The 19,289-nt window shown below is 37.6% G+C and overlaps 1 protein-coding gene across 3 annotated transcripts in view; it reads left to right on the top strand.

Annotated features, from left to right (window-relative positions):
- STXBP5 (syntaxin binding protein 5) overlaps positions 1-19,289 on the top strand; it is a 181,957-nt gene that overhangs the window by 135,505 nt on the left and 27,163 nt on the right. The window contains exons 19-22 of one of the 3 annotated variants that reach the window (XM_075554419.1): positions 1,245-1,310; positions 6,561-6,620; positions 6,718-6,765; positions 17,925-17,975. In XM_075554419.1, coding sequence (XP_075410534.1) covers positions 1,245-1,310; positions 6,561-6,620; positions 6,718-6,765; positions 17,925-17,975 — 225 coding nt within the window. The remainder of the gene's footprint in view (positions 1-1,244; positions 1,311-6,560; positions 6,621-6,717; positions 6,766-17,924; positions 17,976-19,289) is intronic. The other 2 variants (XM_075554420.1, XM_075554421.1) reach the window with 2 other exon arrangements.

Below are 19,289 nucleotides of genomic sequence, written 5' to 3'. Positions count from 1 at the left end.
CAGTGTTTTTCATAAGAAAATGAAAGTCACAGGCAAGTAGTTGTAAAACACTTTAGATATTTACATGTCTGCTGAAAGTCTAATTTCCAATAAAAATGGAAACATGATAACATACTTTATTTGGCTGGTGACTTTTATCAGTTACAAATTGAAGGATACAGCAAAGGATACTTCTATTCTGATTAAAATTCTAAATCTCAAAAAAAGTCTGTTTAAACCTACTCTTGTCAAGTCCCTCCTGACTCGTGGTGGCCCTTAGGGACAGAGGATAATTACTCCCTGGGCTTTCCAAGACAGTTATTCTTTACAGGAGCAGACAGCTCATCTTTCTCCTGTGGAGTGGCTGGTGGGTTTCACCAGGTCAGTAATGCACATACTCGTGGTTGACTTTCTATTTTAACTGTGGCTTTTACTTTTTGTCTTTAGCAGAAAATACTTTGCAATGATTTTGCTAAGCATGCTTGGTGATGTGATGGTTAGGCTGGCTGCTCCCCAAAAGGTTGACAGTTCTGACAAGCTGCTTCCATAAAAGCTACAGCCTACAAAACCTTATAGACGCAATCTGCTTTGTGCTATAGGAGCACTGTGAATTATAATTGACTCAACTGTCCACACCCAAGCAAACGTAAACACACCACACGTACACATAGGTTTTAATAAGAACTCAAAACATTTTATTAGATCAGTGTTTATAATTCATGAATATCTGTGAACAGAAAGTATTTCTCTGGAGTTTCTTTAAAATGTAATGATATAATTAAAATGAGACATATTTTAAGAACTGTATATTTTGAGGTATAAATATTTGCTTAATTATTTAGAATTATTTCAGTGAGGCATTTGAGATATAATATACTTAGGGAAACAACTTTGATGTTTCAGCTCACAGTTTATCTGTTAGAAAACCCACCAAACTTACTGACAAGCACTTATTCTACCTTAAGAGAACTCCATTAAGAAGTATGTCAGATATCCCCCAAGTTACTGACTTTAAACAATATCCTGCCTTCTGACTAATGTCATTGAAGCTTAGAAAATTGACTCATTTGGAAATAGTTTTCAACTTATATTCCGACTTGTTTAACAGATGACTGCTATTTGGCTTCAAAGAGTTTCCCGGTCACCTGTGCCTGGGTGCCTGTTCCCCTGCGGCTGCTCTGAAATGGGAAGTGGTCAGGTGTTGCAGAGGAGAGAGCACGTTGCTGCTGTCAGTGGTGTGTGATTTGTTTGTGTTTTGTTTTTAGCTGGCCTGTGCGACATCACGGAAGGCACTGTGGTCCCAGAGGATCGCTGCAAGTCTCCAACGTCGGGTAACTTGATTTAATGTCGCTAATACTTGTAATTTGTGCAAAATCTATATAATTGATCCATCTTTCTTCTTAGAGATAAGCATTAAGATGTGTCTATCTTATTCACAAAGTCAAGCCATTTGCTAGATGAAAATCCATATCGATTAACAAGTGAAGGAATCATAAACTAGTTTTCTTAACTTTTTAATGTTTATACTTTTTTAGGCGGAAAAACGCATTTTACTTCTTGCCCTTGACTCTCCATGTTTTAGTCATCTCCTGTCTCTCTCCTCTGGGCGTGCCTGGTGTAGTCCACTCCAACAGGGGGATGGAAAGAAAAGTGGCTGACGGCATCGCTGCTCTTCTCTGGTCCTTCAGTAGTTCTCTGCTGCCGATCATGAAAGATTTTAACACCAGTAAATGTATTATTGGTGACTCAAGACAATTATTTAGACAAGCTTTAGTTTTGTTTTTTACTTAAGAACTAAATTCTGGTCTCATTTATTGATATATTAAAGCAGTTATTTCCTCAAATAAGTCTTTCTGTGACCTGTGTGTATATTAATGTCTCACAGGAATATTATCTTTAGTATCTTTTAAGGACCCTTAAGACTAAAGGAACCCTAAATCTATTATGTTACATGTACTCATCACTTCTTGATTAGGTTCCAAAGAGTAGATTTTTGTGTAAAACTCAATGTAATGTGAAAATGGCAGATGACCACATCAAATTACAAAATGAAGAGTAATCACATCATTACCTACTTCCAAGTTACATCATTCCATACTGGCACATTATGTCATTACATAACTACTGAACCGCTGGGAAGCATGTGGCTCAGCCATGTTGACACACAGCACTCTACTAGACATCCTGAATGCGCAAGCCAGCCAGTAGATGTGTTTGCTATTGTTGTAAATGCAAAATGTCAGTTCATGAGTTAATGAGTAAGGAGTAGGTGTGTTTTAATATATTGGAAGTTTGCTCATTTTAGAAAGTTTGACTTCATACTTTTAGCTACCATTTTTGTTAAATAGCTTGGGGAATTTGTTTTAGCTACTGGGGGGAAAATCATAGCACAAGTAACATTGTCTTTGTATAGATTAAAATCCTCCCATAGTTCATTCTAACACCTCAGAAACATTTATAAGTATAAAAATATTGAGACGTGTTTTTAATTCACTCACAATTTAGTTTAACATATTTTTCATTTTAGACGTTGACAGTTCTTGTGATACTCTTTTATTATAATTGCATTTTCTTCCTTGTGTTTTACAAGTTAATAATTTTATTTCTTAAGAAAATGTAAAACAAACTTACCGTATATACTTGTGTATAAGCTGAGCTTTTCAGCACATTTTTATGCAGTTTTTGTGGTAAAGTTAGGTGCCTCAGCTGATATTCAAGTCAGCTTATACTCGAGTATATACAGTTGTTTTCTTATTCTTTAAGTTTTTATTATTTCAATTCATCTACTGAGTTACAGGAACATGGAAAGCTATAGGAATCTTATAATTAACACCTAATATGAAATATGAATATTAGTGAAAGCAAATTAAATCAGTAGCACTGAACTCATAGCTATTAAGTGACTAGTCTCAAATACTTTCCACAATGAAATATAATATAAATAAATAAACAAAACAGTTAAATGAAACAATCTAGACTATTAAAACTAATGTAGTTAAGATAAAACAAGGTTAGCATTTCTTGGAGTAAAAGTCCAAGTGTATTGGGCATGAAAATGACTTCCTTATATATACTTAAGAATAGAGCTAAAGTTATAGAACTGTAAAATGCCCATGTGTCTGGCATCAAAACAAACATATGTGCTTATACAAATATTTCATGTACATTAAGGGAAACTTTTTGGGAGAGCTTGGGGTTCTCATATGATTTATGATTCCATACTGTATTTCAGCAAACAGTGTCAAGGCTCTACTCAATAATCAGCCTTAGAATATTTAAGTTCTAAATATAATGTGTACTTTCCATTTATTTTTAAATAATTCGACATGCTGTCTGTAATTTTTTTTTCACATTCAGCATCGTACAGCCTAAACAAATGAATGGGTAGCCATCATTGACATTTATTTCACTGAAGTCACATCACTTCACTAAGCACTTAAAAATAATACTGCTTCACTATAAATAAATAAGTGAAATATGAATATAGGATATACCTGGAATATGAAATGATTTTTTTGTTTTGTTAACTTCTTTAAAACTGAAGAAAATCTAGGACCACCTACACCACAATATCATTGGCACCTGCGAGAGTTTTCCATGTTCCTCACGAGAAAATAAATACGTAGATATTTTCTTTGTTAATGTAACCATACTCATACAGTAAATATATTCAAGCAGGATATGTTGAAAACAATTAGAAACTTTGTTGAGAGACTTCAAAAATCATGAATGACAACTAGGGGTTGTAGTTTTCAGCTAGGGAAAAAGTAAATCTTTTATTTATAATTGCAGGTTATATTGATTGGTTTTACATTTAAATATATCTTTTCTGAATTTATTATCTACAATTATGCTATTTTGCTATTCTGATATAAAACACATCAAAGAAGACTATTAATAATAAAAGGTCCTACATTTATATGACTGCCTACTGTATTTGGAACAACACATCCCTTCGACTTTTCTTTGTCATCCCTCCCTTTCCTTTGAGAAAAAAGAAGTGCACAAAAAAAAAGCAACCTTGGCAAAGGAGGCACCAGGAAATGACCTCCCTGCGGAGGGAGCAGTTGTGTCACAAACATAGAAGGCACATACCGCTTTGTGTAAAAATGTTAGTGAATAGACATTTCAAAATAAATATCATTTCATAGCATACCCATTATATTCTCTCAAGTCTTTGTTACATTTACATGAAAAAACAACCGTACCCTTCACTATTTCGAACATGTTCTGAGCTCACTGATACATATATGATATTTCTTGTAAGAAATTTATAAGGATCAATGAATCCTCTTTTGTAAAACTCACATGGATTTAAAGAGTAATCATTGAAGATCATCTTAGAAGTAAATTACATCACAGCAGCCAGTGCCGACAGGCTCTGCTTGTTCAGAAGAAGAGAGATATCAGGATATGTGCCACTTGGCCCAAGAAGAGAGGGACACTTTTTAATGGGGTAGGGGAGAAGTGGGAGGGGGTCAGTAATTTTGGCCGTATTTCTTAAGATTAAGCTTGTATTGTTAATGGAGATAGTACAGGACAGAAAAGATGGTAGGTTTGCTTCTAGCAGAAAACCTTTTTTGACTTAGCAAATTCTCTATTAGAGATTTCTCTATGGTGGCGGAGTGGCTAAAGGACCCATCTGCTAAGAAAAAGGTCAGCACTTTGCTTTTTCACAGATTGCAGTTTACAGTTCTCTGCTCTGTAGGGTTCCTATGAGTCAGAATTGGCATGGGTGTAGTGGGCGTGGTTTATAGACGCAGTTCACTCCACTGAGCACAAACAGGATATGGGAATGAGAGGGAAGAGGAATGAATCAGATACGGGTTGTGGTTTTCGGAAATTCAGTCCAATAGGAAAGATCACATAGCTTAGGTTATATTAAGTAAAATGTCTTGTCAACATCATCAGACAGGTATCCAGAGAAAGTGTTACAGGAATTCAAGGGAGGGGAAGAAGAAATGTGTAGCTGGGAAGAGAATGGAAAACGTAATGGATAAGACATCATTTGAGATGTGCCTCTTGGTAGTGTGACTCTAAATCTGGTAAACAAGGTACTTCCAAGGATTGCACTTATTTAAAAAGACATATATTACAGTTAAATACATACTGTGAGAAATTAGACACACGTTTTAATGAAAAGGACAAGTGAAAGTTCAATTATAAAAGTCTTGGAGATGCTCACAAGATAACATTGACAGTCACAGCTTAAAATAAGCTATTTCTTACCTAACTAAATTTAAGTAAAACTCTGAGGATAACTGAAAGTATAAGTCTATCCCCATTATTTAAAGAGCTTTTTGATAATATGTATATATTATATGGGTGATTGATAAATAATTTAAACTCTGTAGCCGCCTAACTTTAAAACAAAAGGTTTGCTATGATGGTAGTAATACAAGATCCTGTTTTTCCTAGGTAAACCGTTTTGAGTTAACTGATGTCAAGAATTTTGAAATTTTCTCTAAAAAACAGTTCATTTGACCGCTGCTTAACTTTTTCTTTCTGATGTCTAACCCCTTTCATTGTCCCGCTGTGTAGCTTAGGATTCAGAAACATCTTGTACTGTACATAGGAGTCATTCTGAGCTGAGAAAGTGCATTTATATTTTCATTAAGACATCTTAACGCTACTTGAGTAATTTTTGTTATCTTGTTTGTTTTTCAAATTCCAGAGAGGCATTTCAGCTGATAATCTTAGGCATGAGAAGTAAATAATAGAAAAAGCTTTAAATTGAAAATGGCTCCCCCCCCAAAAAAATTGTCACCGTCAAGTTTTTTTCCGACTCCTTGCACGCATATAGGACAAGAGTAGAACTGTCCCCGTGGCTCTCTGAGACCGCCACTCTTTACAGGAGTAGAAACATCATCTTTCCCCCAGGGATCAGTTGGTGGTTTAGAACTGCTGACTTGGTAGTAGCAGCCCAATACATACCCACTGTACCACCTAGACTCCTGGGCAGGAGAATAGCAGAGCTAAAGTAACTCCTAAAATATTGTGAAACCCTACATATCCTCAAGTGGCGGTAATTGGGTCAAGAAAAAAAATTGTTAAGAAAAATATTTTTACATTTCAGCCTTGACAACTTAACTTCCACAATGCCATTACAAATGGATGAAATGCTAATTAATTATAAAATTGGAGTGAAATATTAAACACACATTTATCTTTCCAAATTGCCATTTGTTTAATTAGGAAGATGATTCTAGATTGTTGATAGCTGCCATCTAGTTGATTCTGACTCACAGTGACCCTATCAGGAAGCACTGATCCGTGTATACAATTAGTGTTCTGTGAGCCCATTGTTGCAGCCACTGTATCAAACCATCTAGGGTAGAGTTTACATTTACATGTATTAGGGATTGGCCTACCCTGGGAAGATAATGTAGTATTGATTACTGGTCTTACTCTTATATTGTCAGCAATTTTATTAATTATGCACAGGATAGATCCTTTGGGGCAATAATGGAATGTGTATTTTAGAGTTAATGAGACTGTGTCATCGGTACATTTTTCCTGTTACCTGTCAGTGTTTGTGACTCACCATCTGCTTGTTCCTTCCATTGTCTGCATTTGTATAGGTTCTTCATCACCACACAATTCAGAGGATGAGCAAAAAATGAATAATTTTATAGAAAAGGGTATAGTATCTTTGCTTTCAAGTATTATATTTATGTTTAATTCATTTAGTTTATTTTGACTAGATTTTGACATTTCATATCAAAATATTATTTTCAGTGAAGACCAAAAGCAGAAAGTTTTCCAAGATGGTAGCCAGTGACATAGGTAGGAAATAGAAATTTCTACTTTGTTTCTAATCCTTGCTATATGCAATGCTAACTCAACATCAGAAAATTATCCAATGCATTGCATTTTGTAAATGTAAATTTGTTATTCCTTGTGCTAAACAATAATTAATCTCTTGGGCTTTGTCTCTTCTAAACTCATTTGGGACAATAATTATTAAAAATCAGTTTAATTGGGATTGCAGTTCTTTCTCTAACTTACAGTGTGAATTGTTCTCTTAATTTTTATTTTAAAATAAAGAAGGGTTCAATTTATGACATAATTAGCATAGTTTTAACTCCCAAGTTAAAGTTTTGAAATGATTTTTTTTCCTTTCTGATCTTATTTATTTATTTTTAATTTATTATCTATATTCCATATGCCTCACATATTTCAAGACCCAGATTTCGAAGAACTATTTTTCTCAAAGACTTGATTTTCCATCTGCCATCTGGACCACGCTTAAAGTAAAAATTAGTTATGGAAAATGTTTTGTATTATTTCTTCAGAAATGTATCACCTGCTTACTTGGCTCTTAAAGCAGGATATTCAACTGGTTCAGTCATGCCCGATGCAGTGCAGCTGAAACAGACTTGAATTTGCAAAATGTGGTTGTACCTGAGCAATCACCGGAACAGGGAACATTCCAAAGCCCTGGAATGGGAGACTGGGAAGAGGCACATCAGCCCTGTGAGGAGATTGATGCTGGAGGCTGGATTATGGAGAGTGACACACATTCAGAGCAACTTCTTTAGCCACCGTCATGGAGCCCGGTGTGGCTCTTCTTGCTGTCCCTGGGCTGTCCTTGTCTGCCGTGTGCTGTGCCGCACATGGACTGCCCTGGTCTCCTAGCACAGCGGTTCTCAACCTGTGGGTCGTGACCCCTCTGGGAGTCAAACAACCCTTTCACAGGGGTTGTTGTCCTGTTCCTAATAGTAAAACTATTACAGTTCTGAAGTAGCAACAAAAATAATTTGGTGGTTGAGGGGTCACCGCAACCTGAGAACTGTCTTAAAGGGTCACGGCATTAGAAAGGTTGAGAACCACTGTGAATCCTAGCAGGTCATCAACCCACAAGTTTTCCTGTTCTAGTTATCGCTCCTGTTCACCCACATTTTACAAACCCAGGTCCCTTCCGCTTTGTTTTGCTTCATTGGCCCTGACTGGGCTAAGGATGAACCCGTTTGAAGACCTGTCTCAAAGACTAAATCCAAGAACATAATACACAATCAAATGTGGGATATGATCAAACTAGCAATTTTTTTGTGGTCATAAAAATTGTGCTGTTCCCCATAGCTTCTAACAGGCCTTAAAAACACTGTTTCAGAAAAAGAAAATGACAACTTTGACCTTGGTTAAAATTGCCCAAATTGAATATACAGTTGTTACATTAGGCCTTTCGCCCCCAAACTCTGATCATATATTCCTTGAATTGAATATAGCCACACATTTCCAGTTAGCAACATAGCTGTAGATTTTCTTATAATAATGCTTAATGTATAGCTAACTAAAATGATCAAAAACCCTTGGAAAGTGGTGTCCATGGTTTTGTGTGTTATAAATTGAACCCTGTTTGGTCATATTAATGGTTTCTATTAGCCCCCTCCGTCATTTTTTTTTTTAAGTAAAGTGGCTGTTCTTGGGAAAAGGGCTCTCAGTTACCTCTTTGTGGATTTTTGAGAAAATCGGTTGGCAATAGTTCAATCACGTTAATTATATAATGACACTGTTGTGTAATACTTTTTCAACTGCTCGCCTTTGCAATATATGCTTTCTAAGCGGTTCTTCAGAAGCACTTTTTATTGACACACAGTGTAACATGTTATAAGAGATGTATCTAAATATATTTACGGAGCAACCTTTAGAATTTAGGTGCATAGGAATGTTGCCTTTTGTGACAGGGAAATTGGACATTGTAGGTAATTATATGTTTTTAAAATTATCTGGTTCTTGGTTTTCTTTCTTTGCTAAATATTTTAACTAGCTTCCTGTTTTCTTTTTATGTTTTAAGTAGAATGTGTAATACAGGATAAATAAATATTTGAAATAATCCATTCATTTATTAGAATTGAGATCTAGAATTAGAAATTAGATAAATCTTTGATAACTTTCTTGCTTTACTTCTAAGGTATTGGCCTGTGTTTCTTTTTGTTGTGTTGGTTTTTATGGTTACACTTTTTGAGACATATGTTGTTCAACTTTTCAAAATTATATTACAATTTTTGCATAGTCGTGCATAATTATTTTCTGTTTTAAGAGCCATTGCTATATTTCTTATTTGTAATTTTATTTATATTTTGCTGGATTCTTTCAGTTTGCTTATTAACCTGATTTGGGTACATAGAAGGAATTCTAACTTTTCTAATGTTTCTTCATTCAAAGGCAAACTGCCTCAATTTAGACTAAAATTTTATATTTAAAATTATATCCATTGGTTTATCTCCCTATACTGCTGTGTATTTTTATAACAAGGCTTAGCATAAACTGTGCTATTGAAAAATTCATAAAATGTCAGTGGGACATTAGGAGAAACCTCATAGAAACTCCTGAACGCCTTTCTGTCAGGATGCGTGAGACTTCATCTGTAGGTCCTACACTTGTGCGGAAGGACCCTCAGCTTCACAAAATTATTACCTCTCTCTTCTTCCCTCTGCAAGTGTTCGTTCCATTCCTAGGCATGAATCTGAGAACTTCCAAGGTTGGCACTGATTTTAAAAACACCTTGTGTGGAAGGAAGGCTGACTGAATGGCTTGGCTCTGAAATGTTTTACCTATTGAGGGTGGACAGTGGTATCGAGAGGCCGTGGCAGGAAGGAAGGAAGGACTGCAGGTTGCCATTCCCACTCTAAGAGTAAAACATAAGCATGGGAAAACAACCCTTTTACAGTTCAAACACACGCACATATAATTATACAGACACACATCTATATGTACATATGTATATGTACATACATAAATATTTATAATTAGCAGTTATAATTTTCCTAGCACTGTATCAACCCTGTATAAATAATGTTATCACTTAATTCAATAACTTCAAGGAACTGGATATTGTTGTTCCACATTTTACAGATGATCAGTCCAACTCCGCAGTCTTATACACTCTCATACACTGCTATTTTACCTACTGAAAAAATAACTGACGTATTGGAAACACATCTTTTATTTTAATTAGACACTCTGGCTATGACACTCTTCTTTCTACCTGTTACCTGGGAAAAGGGAGCTTTCTTACTAAGTTCCTTCCTCATACAGGACCATCTTGATTCCCATCACTTAAACATAATATACTATATCTGGAAGTCTGCTTTCCCCAAAGACCAGAGACAAGGTCCACACTTGTAGCCTCTAAAGAGAATGGTTGAGTTTCTTTAGCTGCCTACTCAAAACCTAACTTCATTGTTTGTTGTCTAATTGAGAAGTAATATAGATGAATGATGCTGGCAATGACTTCATCTTTATGGAGAAACACCTCCCCCCAAGAAACCCCACAAGCCCAGTTGCCTTTTCATCGTCCATCCCATAAGGACCCCATGTGTGCAGAGTAGAACTGTACTTCATAGACTTTTTAAGACAGTGGGATTTCTGGAAGGAACTCTGGGTGATTTTCAACCGCCACCTTTTGCTTAGTCATTAAGCTTAGGCATATGGACTACCCAGAAAGTCCTCATGTATACCCAAACCCTATCATCTGGTCAAGTCTAACTCATAGTGACACTAGATAGTACAGGGTACTCCAAGGCTGTACATCTTTGTAGAACAGCAAGCTATAATGGCATAGGAAAAACATAGCAGAACATAGTACAGTTGAATCATCTATAATGAAAAGCACATGCATGTTATGTGCACTTAGTAATTATTTTTACCTGCTCAGATCTTATGATTAATTTTTGTTAGTAAAATCTTATTAAACATTTTTAAGTCGGTTTGCATATGGTACTAGCAATTTCTATAAATTACTTATGAAATAATATTATTAATTTTTGCTCATTAATACTTGTAATTTCATATTCTCTTAATTTTCTACCCAGTCTCTACTCATGTATACATTTATACTTCATAAAACCTAGATGGTTTCACTATTGTAAGTAATGATAATATATATATATTTATAGTATTATTCACATTTTTCATGATATCCTTATGAATAAGACAATAAAATGTGAACCAGGTGCTAGCAATGTTGTTGAAACTACAATTGGCTGTTTTTAAAGATTATTTTAGATTACTGGTTCTATTTCTTTATTATTCTACTTCTTGCAGGAAATAGATGCTTAGCTGGATTCTGTAGCTGTGACCTTGACTAGATCTCATTTCATTGCTAATTTTTACATAGAAGGAATAATATCCAAACTTTGTGATTACATGACACTATTAGAGGAAAATAAGACTAGAGAATACAAATGAAGTATCAAAACGGTTATACTTTACCTGAATGCCACTACTTAGGTTAAGAAATTGAACTGAGTGAATCATAACTAATTTTGGATGACATTGCAAAGAATCCGCATTCCAGAATAGGTCACTGGCCCAAGTGCAGCCTGTCCATGGATCAAGATAGTCGTTTGAACAGAACAGTGCCCTTGGGAATGGGAAGAGAGTGGGCAGCAGGGCTGTGTGCTCTCATCTAATGTATTCAATCCTGGGCCGAACCGATACTCTGCGAAGCTGGACTGTATGAAGAACACGGCATCAAGGTGAGAGGACGTCTCATTAAACAACCTGTGATTAGCAGATAATACAACTTTGCCAGAAAAATGAACACTCTCTGAAGCTCTTCCTGATGAAGGTCAAAGATCGTCCTCATGACAGGACCAACAAATAACATCCTGATAAGTGAAGAAAATTACGGTTGTCAGTGATTCTACCTGAATCATCAATTAAATCTGTGGAAGCAGTAATCGAGAAATTGAATGGTGTATTTCATTGGGCAGATCTGCAAAAGACTCCTTACAGTTTTAAAAAGTAAATATGTCGCTTCATGATCAGCATGTGCCTGACCCAAACCTTGATTTTTTTCAATCCTCGCATATGCATGTGAAAGCTGGAGAGAGAGAAAGGAAGTTCGTTTGAATTGCGGTGTGCATAAGAACATTGAAGGAGCCATTGGCTGCCAGAAGAAAGCAGACGTCAGTCTTGGACTGCGGCTGTAGTGTTCTTTGGAAACGAGACCAGCAAAACCTCAGCTTGCTGGCTTTGGACACATCGTCTGGAGAGGCCACTTTCTAGAAAAGGACGTTGTTATTTGTCCAAGGCAATCCTTAGTGAGGTAGGTTGGCACAATAGTCTAAACAGGGGACTCAAACATACCAACACTTTGAAGATGACACAGGACCAGCAACGTTTTGGCCTGTTGTACATAAGATCATTGCAACGCTGTGAAGTACTTAATGTGGCTCTTCTAGCTGTTGCCTTTGATACTCCCACCAAACGATCTTTGTTTCCCTCCTGGCTCTGGGTAAGAAGGTGTGGGGAAGATGATATGATTCAGTTGTGAGTGATTGTGAACAGAGTTGACTGTGATTGCCCTCCTGCTGTGTATAAACGGAGCCTCTTCAGAAGCAGGAAGTGAGGTTGGACTACCTGCAAGAGAGAAGAACCAGGAGTGGATCATGTCCTTAGGGTTCCTAGATCCCAGCTCACGGAACCTCCTTGATCCAGGAGACAGCTGTGCCACAGAGGAGTGGCAGTCTTCTGCAGAACCAGGATCCAGAGCATGAGACAGAGTGGTGGACTTCTCAGTCCAAGAACATGGAAAGCTGAGGGCTTTGAGGCACAAGACTAGCTTGTGGAATGGGGTGACTCTGGGCACTTAGTTGACGGAGCTGAGTTTTGCTGAGCTTTGGAGCTGGAACTGAGTGCCTTCCGGTTGAGGCTTAAAACAGTGGCATACTCTTGGAGAATTTTTTTAGCAGTCCTGAAAGTTTTTGTAATATTGCTCAAGCAGGGCAGCGGCTGAGCCAAAGATCAGACAGCGGCCTGCCTGCCCACAGGCACAGCTCAGATGAGACTTCTGTCTGAATAATGCATCCTGAGTTCTTGTAGCCTCTTAGCTTCTTAATAAGCCCCATAATCATGAGCCTCATCTGAGTTCCGTGGGGCCTTTGCAATGCATTGTCAAACCCAACCACGGATTTAGAGGAGGGTAAGAAGGGATGGTGGGCAGAGGCATGTGTGTCATCTGCCGTGTGGCATTTAGCCTTGGGAGCTGGAAGAGACCAGATATGGCCCCTGTGCATTTTCCTCAGTGCCACGAAGCAGAGACTATCCTACAGCAGCTCGCAAAAATTGGCATCTCAAAACAAGTGGAATTAGTAGCTACTTAATGGGTAGCTTTTAAATCCCAGACACTAGTAGGGGGCTCCAAAGAGTTTTTGAGAAAATGGAATTGAAAGATATTTTGTTTTGTGTTATGAGCTTTTGATGCACCCTTGTACGGGTTATTTGCATGTGGTGTTAGATATTACGGAGCACTGTTGTTACATACTGTTGAGTCCTGGCTCATAGCCGCCCCATGACTACAGAAGGAAGCACTGCCTGGCCCTGCTCCCTCCCCAGAGTTGTGTTGTTGAGCCCATTGTGGCAGCTACTGGGTCAATCCAACTGGTCGGAAGTCTTTCCCCTTACTACAGAATTCATATCTAAGATTTTGAGTTACTGTAGTTACAGGAGTAATGGTAAATTTCTTAACAACAAGAGTTGTCATCCAATTAATTTTTTTAATTGGAAACAAAACAAAATATTTTAAAAGTAGAACAATTTTTAAATGGATCAAAAGGGAGATCAATTGATAAAGTGTAGATTTTAACCTGCAATAATGGTCTTTATCCAAAAGCAGTGTTCTTTGTGCAATAACAAGACCACACCCATCTCTGGACTGTGGTCAGAGCCTGAATCCTCATGCAAATGGACTTTGGGCTTCCACCTTCATCTACAGCCTTCTGCAAACTGGGTGTTCGGTTTTTAAGCTCTAATCACCATTCCCTTCTCTTATTTGGATTGAATTATTTATTATCCTTGGATCACACAGGCTGATGTGCATAGTCCAGGTGAACTTAGTTGATGCTTCACTTACCTGACTTCTTGTTTTGAGACAAACCTTTCAGACCCCAGGCATTCTTCTCTCTGATAGCCCGGCACCGTCTGATATCTTCACTACAGTCTTCCATTACACCCACCATCTCCAGGATCTTTCTAGAGGGTTAGTATCAAATAGACCCGTGTCACAGAACAAATTGCTCTTAGAGTCTTTATTGATTTTAATGCCTGACAACCCCATGTGTGTCAGAGTAGAACTCTTCTCCACAGGGTTTTTGGTAGCAAATGCTTTAGGCTTTTCATTCTAGTGTTTCTGGGTGATTGCAAGCCTCCACCCTCTAAGTTAGTAGCCAGGGACAATTACCATTTTCACCACCTAGGGTTCATACAACTCGTAACACACTCCATGCATCCATCCATTCTGTCAGGCACATCTGTACATTTGTTGCCATCATTTTCAAGACATTCTTTCTACTTGAGTCCTTGGTATCAGCTCCTCATTTTTACCCTACCTCTCCTACCCTCCCTCCCTTGATAATTTATGTTATTCTTTTTTCATGTCTTACACTGACCGATGTCTCCCTTCACCCACTTTTCTGTTGTCTGTACCCCAGAGAGGGGATTATACGTAGATCCTTGTGATTGGTTCCCCCTTCCCCCCGCCACCTTACCCTCACCCTCCTCCTGGTGTCACTACTCTCATTATTGGTCCTGAGTAGTTTATCTGTCCTGGATTCCCTGTGTTTCCAGCTCTCATCTGTACCAGTGTACATCCTCTGGTCTAGCTGGATTGTAAGGTAGAATTGGGATCATGATAGTGGTGGGGGAGGAAGCATTAAAGGACTAGAGGAAAGTTGTATGTTTCATCAGTGCTATACTGCACCCTGACTGGCTCATCTCCTCTCCATGACTCTTCTGTAAGGGGATGTCCAGTTGCCTACCGATGGGCTTTGGGTCTCCTCTCCGCACTCCCCCTCAGTCACAATGCTATGATTTTTTTTCTGGGTCTTTGATGCCTGATACCCGATCCTATCGGCACCTCATGATCACACAGGCTGGTGTGCTTCTTCCATGTGGGCTTTGTTGCTTCTCAGCTAGATGGCTGCTTGTTTATCTTCAAGCATTTAAGATCCCATATGCTATATCTTTTGATAGCCAGTCACCATCAGCTTTCTTCACTATATTTGCTTATGCACCCACTTTGTCTTCAGTGATCTTGTCAGGAAGGTGAGCATCATGGAATGCTGGGTTAATGAACAAAGTGTTCTTGCGTTGAGGGAGTACTTGAATAGAGGCCCATTGTTCATCTGCTACTTGAAGAAATATCTTTGTGCTTGTTATTAGCACATTAAAGAGGACATTTGCAGTAGATTTTGCCCAATGAAGTAGGTTGTATTTCTTTACTGCTGATTCCAAGAGGATTGATTTTGATGCCAAGTAAAGTGAAAGTCTGACAGTTTCCATCTTCTCTCGTTTATCATGTTGCTGTCTGCTGGTCTGGTTTTGAGGATTTTCTCTTTTTTGTACTGAGGTATAATCCACCCTGGGAGCTGTAGTCTTTGATATTCATCCACGAATGTTTCAGCTCCTCTTCACTTTCAGCAAACAAGGATGTGCCATCTGTGTATCACAGGTTGTTAATCTGAGACATCCTTCATTCAGGCTGCCACAGTTGTTTCATGTAGGCCAACCTCTTAGATTAATTATTCAGTGTAGAGATTAAAGAAATATAATGCAAGGATACAGCCCTGATGCACATAGCTGATTACACAGCATGCAGTATCTCCTTGTTCTGTTTGTATGATTGCCTCTTGGAATTAAGTTGTGTGAGATCAACAACAGCAAACATTGTTGGGGGCATTAATTTAAATTTTTTAATGGAATTTAATACAGAATTATTTCCAGAAGAAATTATATCAGAAGCACATACTTTTTAAATCTAGGATTTTATTTTGCTAATTAATATGTTTGCCATAAAGACATATATGTTATTGAATAAAAACTTTGGTAAATTTTAACTAAAATATTTAACACATTTTATTTATTAATCTAAAAAGGAATAATCATGGTATGAAGATATTAGAAATTACTCGGGTTATTTCTATTTGCTCCTTTTAGCTGTGTATTGGATTTACATTTTTGAAATGAACTAAAAGTATTGAGCTGTGTTGATATCTGAAATTTTTTCCTTGTATTTTGTTACTTGAAATAGTAGTGCCTAATTGAATGAAGGGACATTATGCTTTTTGAAAGTATATTAATATCTCACCTGTATAGCTTCGGAAAACGTACTTGTCTCATTTGGCTTTTACTCAAAATGAATAATAACTAGCATGTATTAAATCCTTATTCTGTGTTATATGTTGTTCGGTGTTTTGTATACATCATCTTATATCATAACATGAACGTTATCCTTGTCATTTTACAGATGGAGACATGTGAGGTTCAGATAAACAAAGTGATTAGTCTAAGTTCATATAGCTAGTCATTGGTCCAAGTGGATTTGAACCCATGTTTGGTATTATTCCAAGCCCAGCCCCAAGCATTGTATACTTCCACCGTTTATAGACTAGATATTGATGCTCACTGAGGAAATCTTTGTTGTAAACTCACTGTGTACTCGTGGAGATTCTGGGCTCCAGGCTTGATTCTGGCCTGAAAGTTGCTTACAGCTTTACGCACTCTGCTGCCCAAAGTGTGGGGTCAGAGCAGCGCGCCCCGCTGCTCCCGGGAGCAGGCTGGCAGTGCAGGAGCTCGGGTCCGAAGCCGAACTGCAGACTCTGAATCTGCCAGACTGTTTCTCCCATGGAGGTGGCACATGTGCTGCATCGGTGGTACTGATCAATACGTGAACATTGTCCTTGTGCTGCCCGTTGAAAGCCTCTTTCCAAGTTCTTGGTGGTGCTTCCCAGAGGACAGTGTTTGCGGGGTCAGACCTTCAAATGTCCACAGAATTGGGGGTCAAGTGTAATAACCACCATGAACTCGGGATCCCCTTATCTTTCAGCCAAGGTGAATTAAGCCAGGGTTAAAATGGGATAGGAACAATTGATACATTTAACCCAGTGTTACTTCTTAAAGGATGCTAATGAGATGAATGAAGGGTAGAAATGAAAACTTGATGATTCCCTCTTCCCCCCCTTCCCTTCCCAGTTTGCCTAATGCCTCTTTCCTAACATTGGATTTGTCATTTTTTTAGATGTGGAAGTTATATACTATGACTGGATTTCTCTTTGTTTTCATGGCGCCCTTGTGGATTAGCAGGGTCTGTGCTTTAAGTATCTCCTAACAGTCCAAAGATTAACCCAATGTACACATTCGTGTATTAACAAATAAGTGCTTTTTCCAAATTTCACGTAGGCAGCTCTGTTCTGTTACGCATGCACAACTACTAACACGGTAGCTATAGTTAAACAACTTCTAACTTGAAATCACTTCCTGGATGAAGGAGGTAACTGATTTTGAGGATGGGAAGTGAATTCCAGTACATTTATGCACGTTCTTTTAAAAAATAATCTGATGCTACCTAGAAACATAGATGCCTGTAGTATACATAGATACTGTCATTTCAGACTGAGCATGACCTTGTTGTCTTGTTTTCACAAATGTAAATAGAGTTGTTCACTAAAGAATGAGCCAAATAGTTTCATCACGTGGTCTTTCCGAGTTTTGTCCTATATCCTAGAAATGTCACCCTTTTTCTTTTTTTTTTTTGCAAAACTGAGCACAGCCACCATGAAGATGAGGAGCTATAAGGTTTTACATCCCCTTCCTAACTCAGTCTTTTGCCACCCTTGCCCTCATCTGTAAAACATCCCACTTGAGAAATGGCTGTTCTTCTCATAGAAAAGTCTAATCCTTCCACATAAGCCTACGCAATAATGGCAAGTTAGACTTAGAAGCCTTCCCTTACGAACTTCAAGCACCCAGAGATAGTTCATCAAGTAAGTACAAATCTAAAACCGGAAGTCAGATTTATTTTCCACCTATAATATTATTAATCTTATTTTAGTCCCAGCATCTACCTGTAGTCATGAAGTAGTCACTTCTAATTTGAAGATCACTTGGTATTAATGGATCAAGTATTCCTCAGAATTTTAAAAATTCATTTTATTTTTCAGCAAAGATGTCAAGGAAGTTAAGCTTGCCTACTGACCTAAAGCCTGATTTAGGTAAGTAAAATAAGTAAGGATGTGAGTAGTGGGATGACAAGTCAGGAAGTCAGATGATTCAATCACTATCCACTAGACTATCATCTAAAGTCAAATTTTAAAATGACTAAGACTTTGAAGGATTAAACATCTTTAAAGGTAGCTTTTAGTAGCTTCTGTAAACAATAAAAGATAGTCATAATTTCAAGTAAATCAAAATAATATATTCTCCTAGCCCTCTGTAACTTACATTCAGACAAAAGTTTGTATGAAATTCAAGTTTAAACAGTTTCAGATTGAAGCTGTTTTATATCTTTGACCATCTGAAGATTTATTCTAAACTGTATCAACTTATTTTTATTAAATTATAATAAACTTCTAATTTTCTATATTGGAATGACTCATCCATATCAAAAATCATAATTACTGAACATTTTGCTGTTAACTGACTGAAATACATTTCTTCTCCCACAGTATTTTTATGTTCATCCATTACAGAACATAAATATGATTGTGTGTTCGTTTTGGTTTACTGTCAGCCTACAAACAGCCTCTCAGTACCCTAGGGTAAGGACAACTGACTCTTCAAAGCGGATAAAACTAAGAGTTAGTGTGGGATAGATGAGAAGGCTTTCAGGAAAACCTAGCATCTATTTCAGAAATTTCAGTTTCCTTTAATTGAACAAAAAATATGACTGTCTGAAAATGATCGCACCCACCTCTGGCATAGAAATAGCTAGGTTTCCCCCTTGCATTTGCCCACTCACTGCACCTTCCCACTCTTTGTTCTCTGCACGCCCTGTGTCTTTTCTTATGAGCTGGCACCGAACGACGCAGGTGTGTCAAGGTCTGCTTGAGAGTTTTCTCTGGTACCCGGGTAAAAAGAAGCTGGTGATTAGGAGTGAGTAGGAAGCTTCCTTTTTTCACAGGAAAAAACAATTTAGTATAATCCTACGGGATCACAGGTCTAAGGGAGTGCAATTTAAACCCAGCATGTAGGAAGGATGTGTTTTGACTAAGACAGAGTTTCCTTCTGATGATAAAAATGAAAGGCGTGCACAGTACTTCCTACAGTAGGCGTCTATGTAGTTTTCATCAGACTCTCAAGCTGGCCCGAGATCTTTCATTTGAAGTTTTAGTAACAGTTGAAAGGGTTTTGTATATTTTCTCATCTTAAAGATCTGAGAAAATACATGTAGAATTACTTGTAAAAATTAGCAAAAATATCAAACCAATTATTTTTTAACAATGCATTAATGAATCATTCTAGTAATTTCATCGCAGTCTGCCCTCTACTATGTTATAGATCATCTCCATTTAGTTTATGCTTGAGTC

The sequence above is a fragment of the Tenrec ecaudatus genome, chromosome 7 (genome assembly GCF_050624435.1).
Source record: "Tenrec ecaudatus isolate mTenEca1 chromosome 7, mTenEca1.hap1, whole genome shotgun sequence".
Classification (NCBI taxonomy): domain Eukaryota; kingdom Metazoa; phylum Chordata; class Mammalia; order Afrosoricida; family Tenrecidae; genus Tenrec; species Tenrec ecaudatus.
This window is presented reverse-complemented; position numbering and strand designations above follow the sequence as displayed.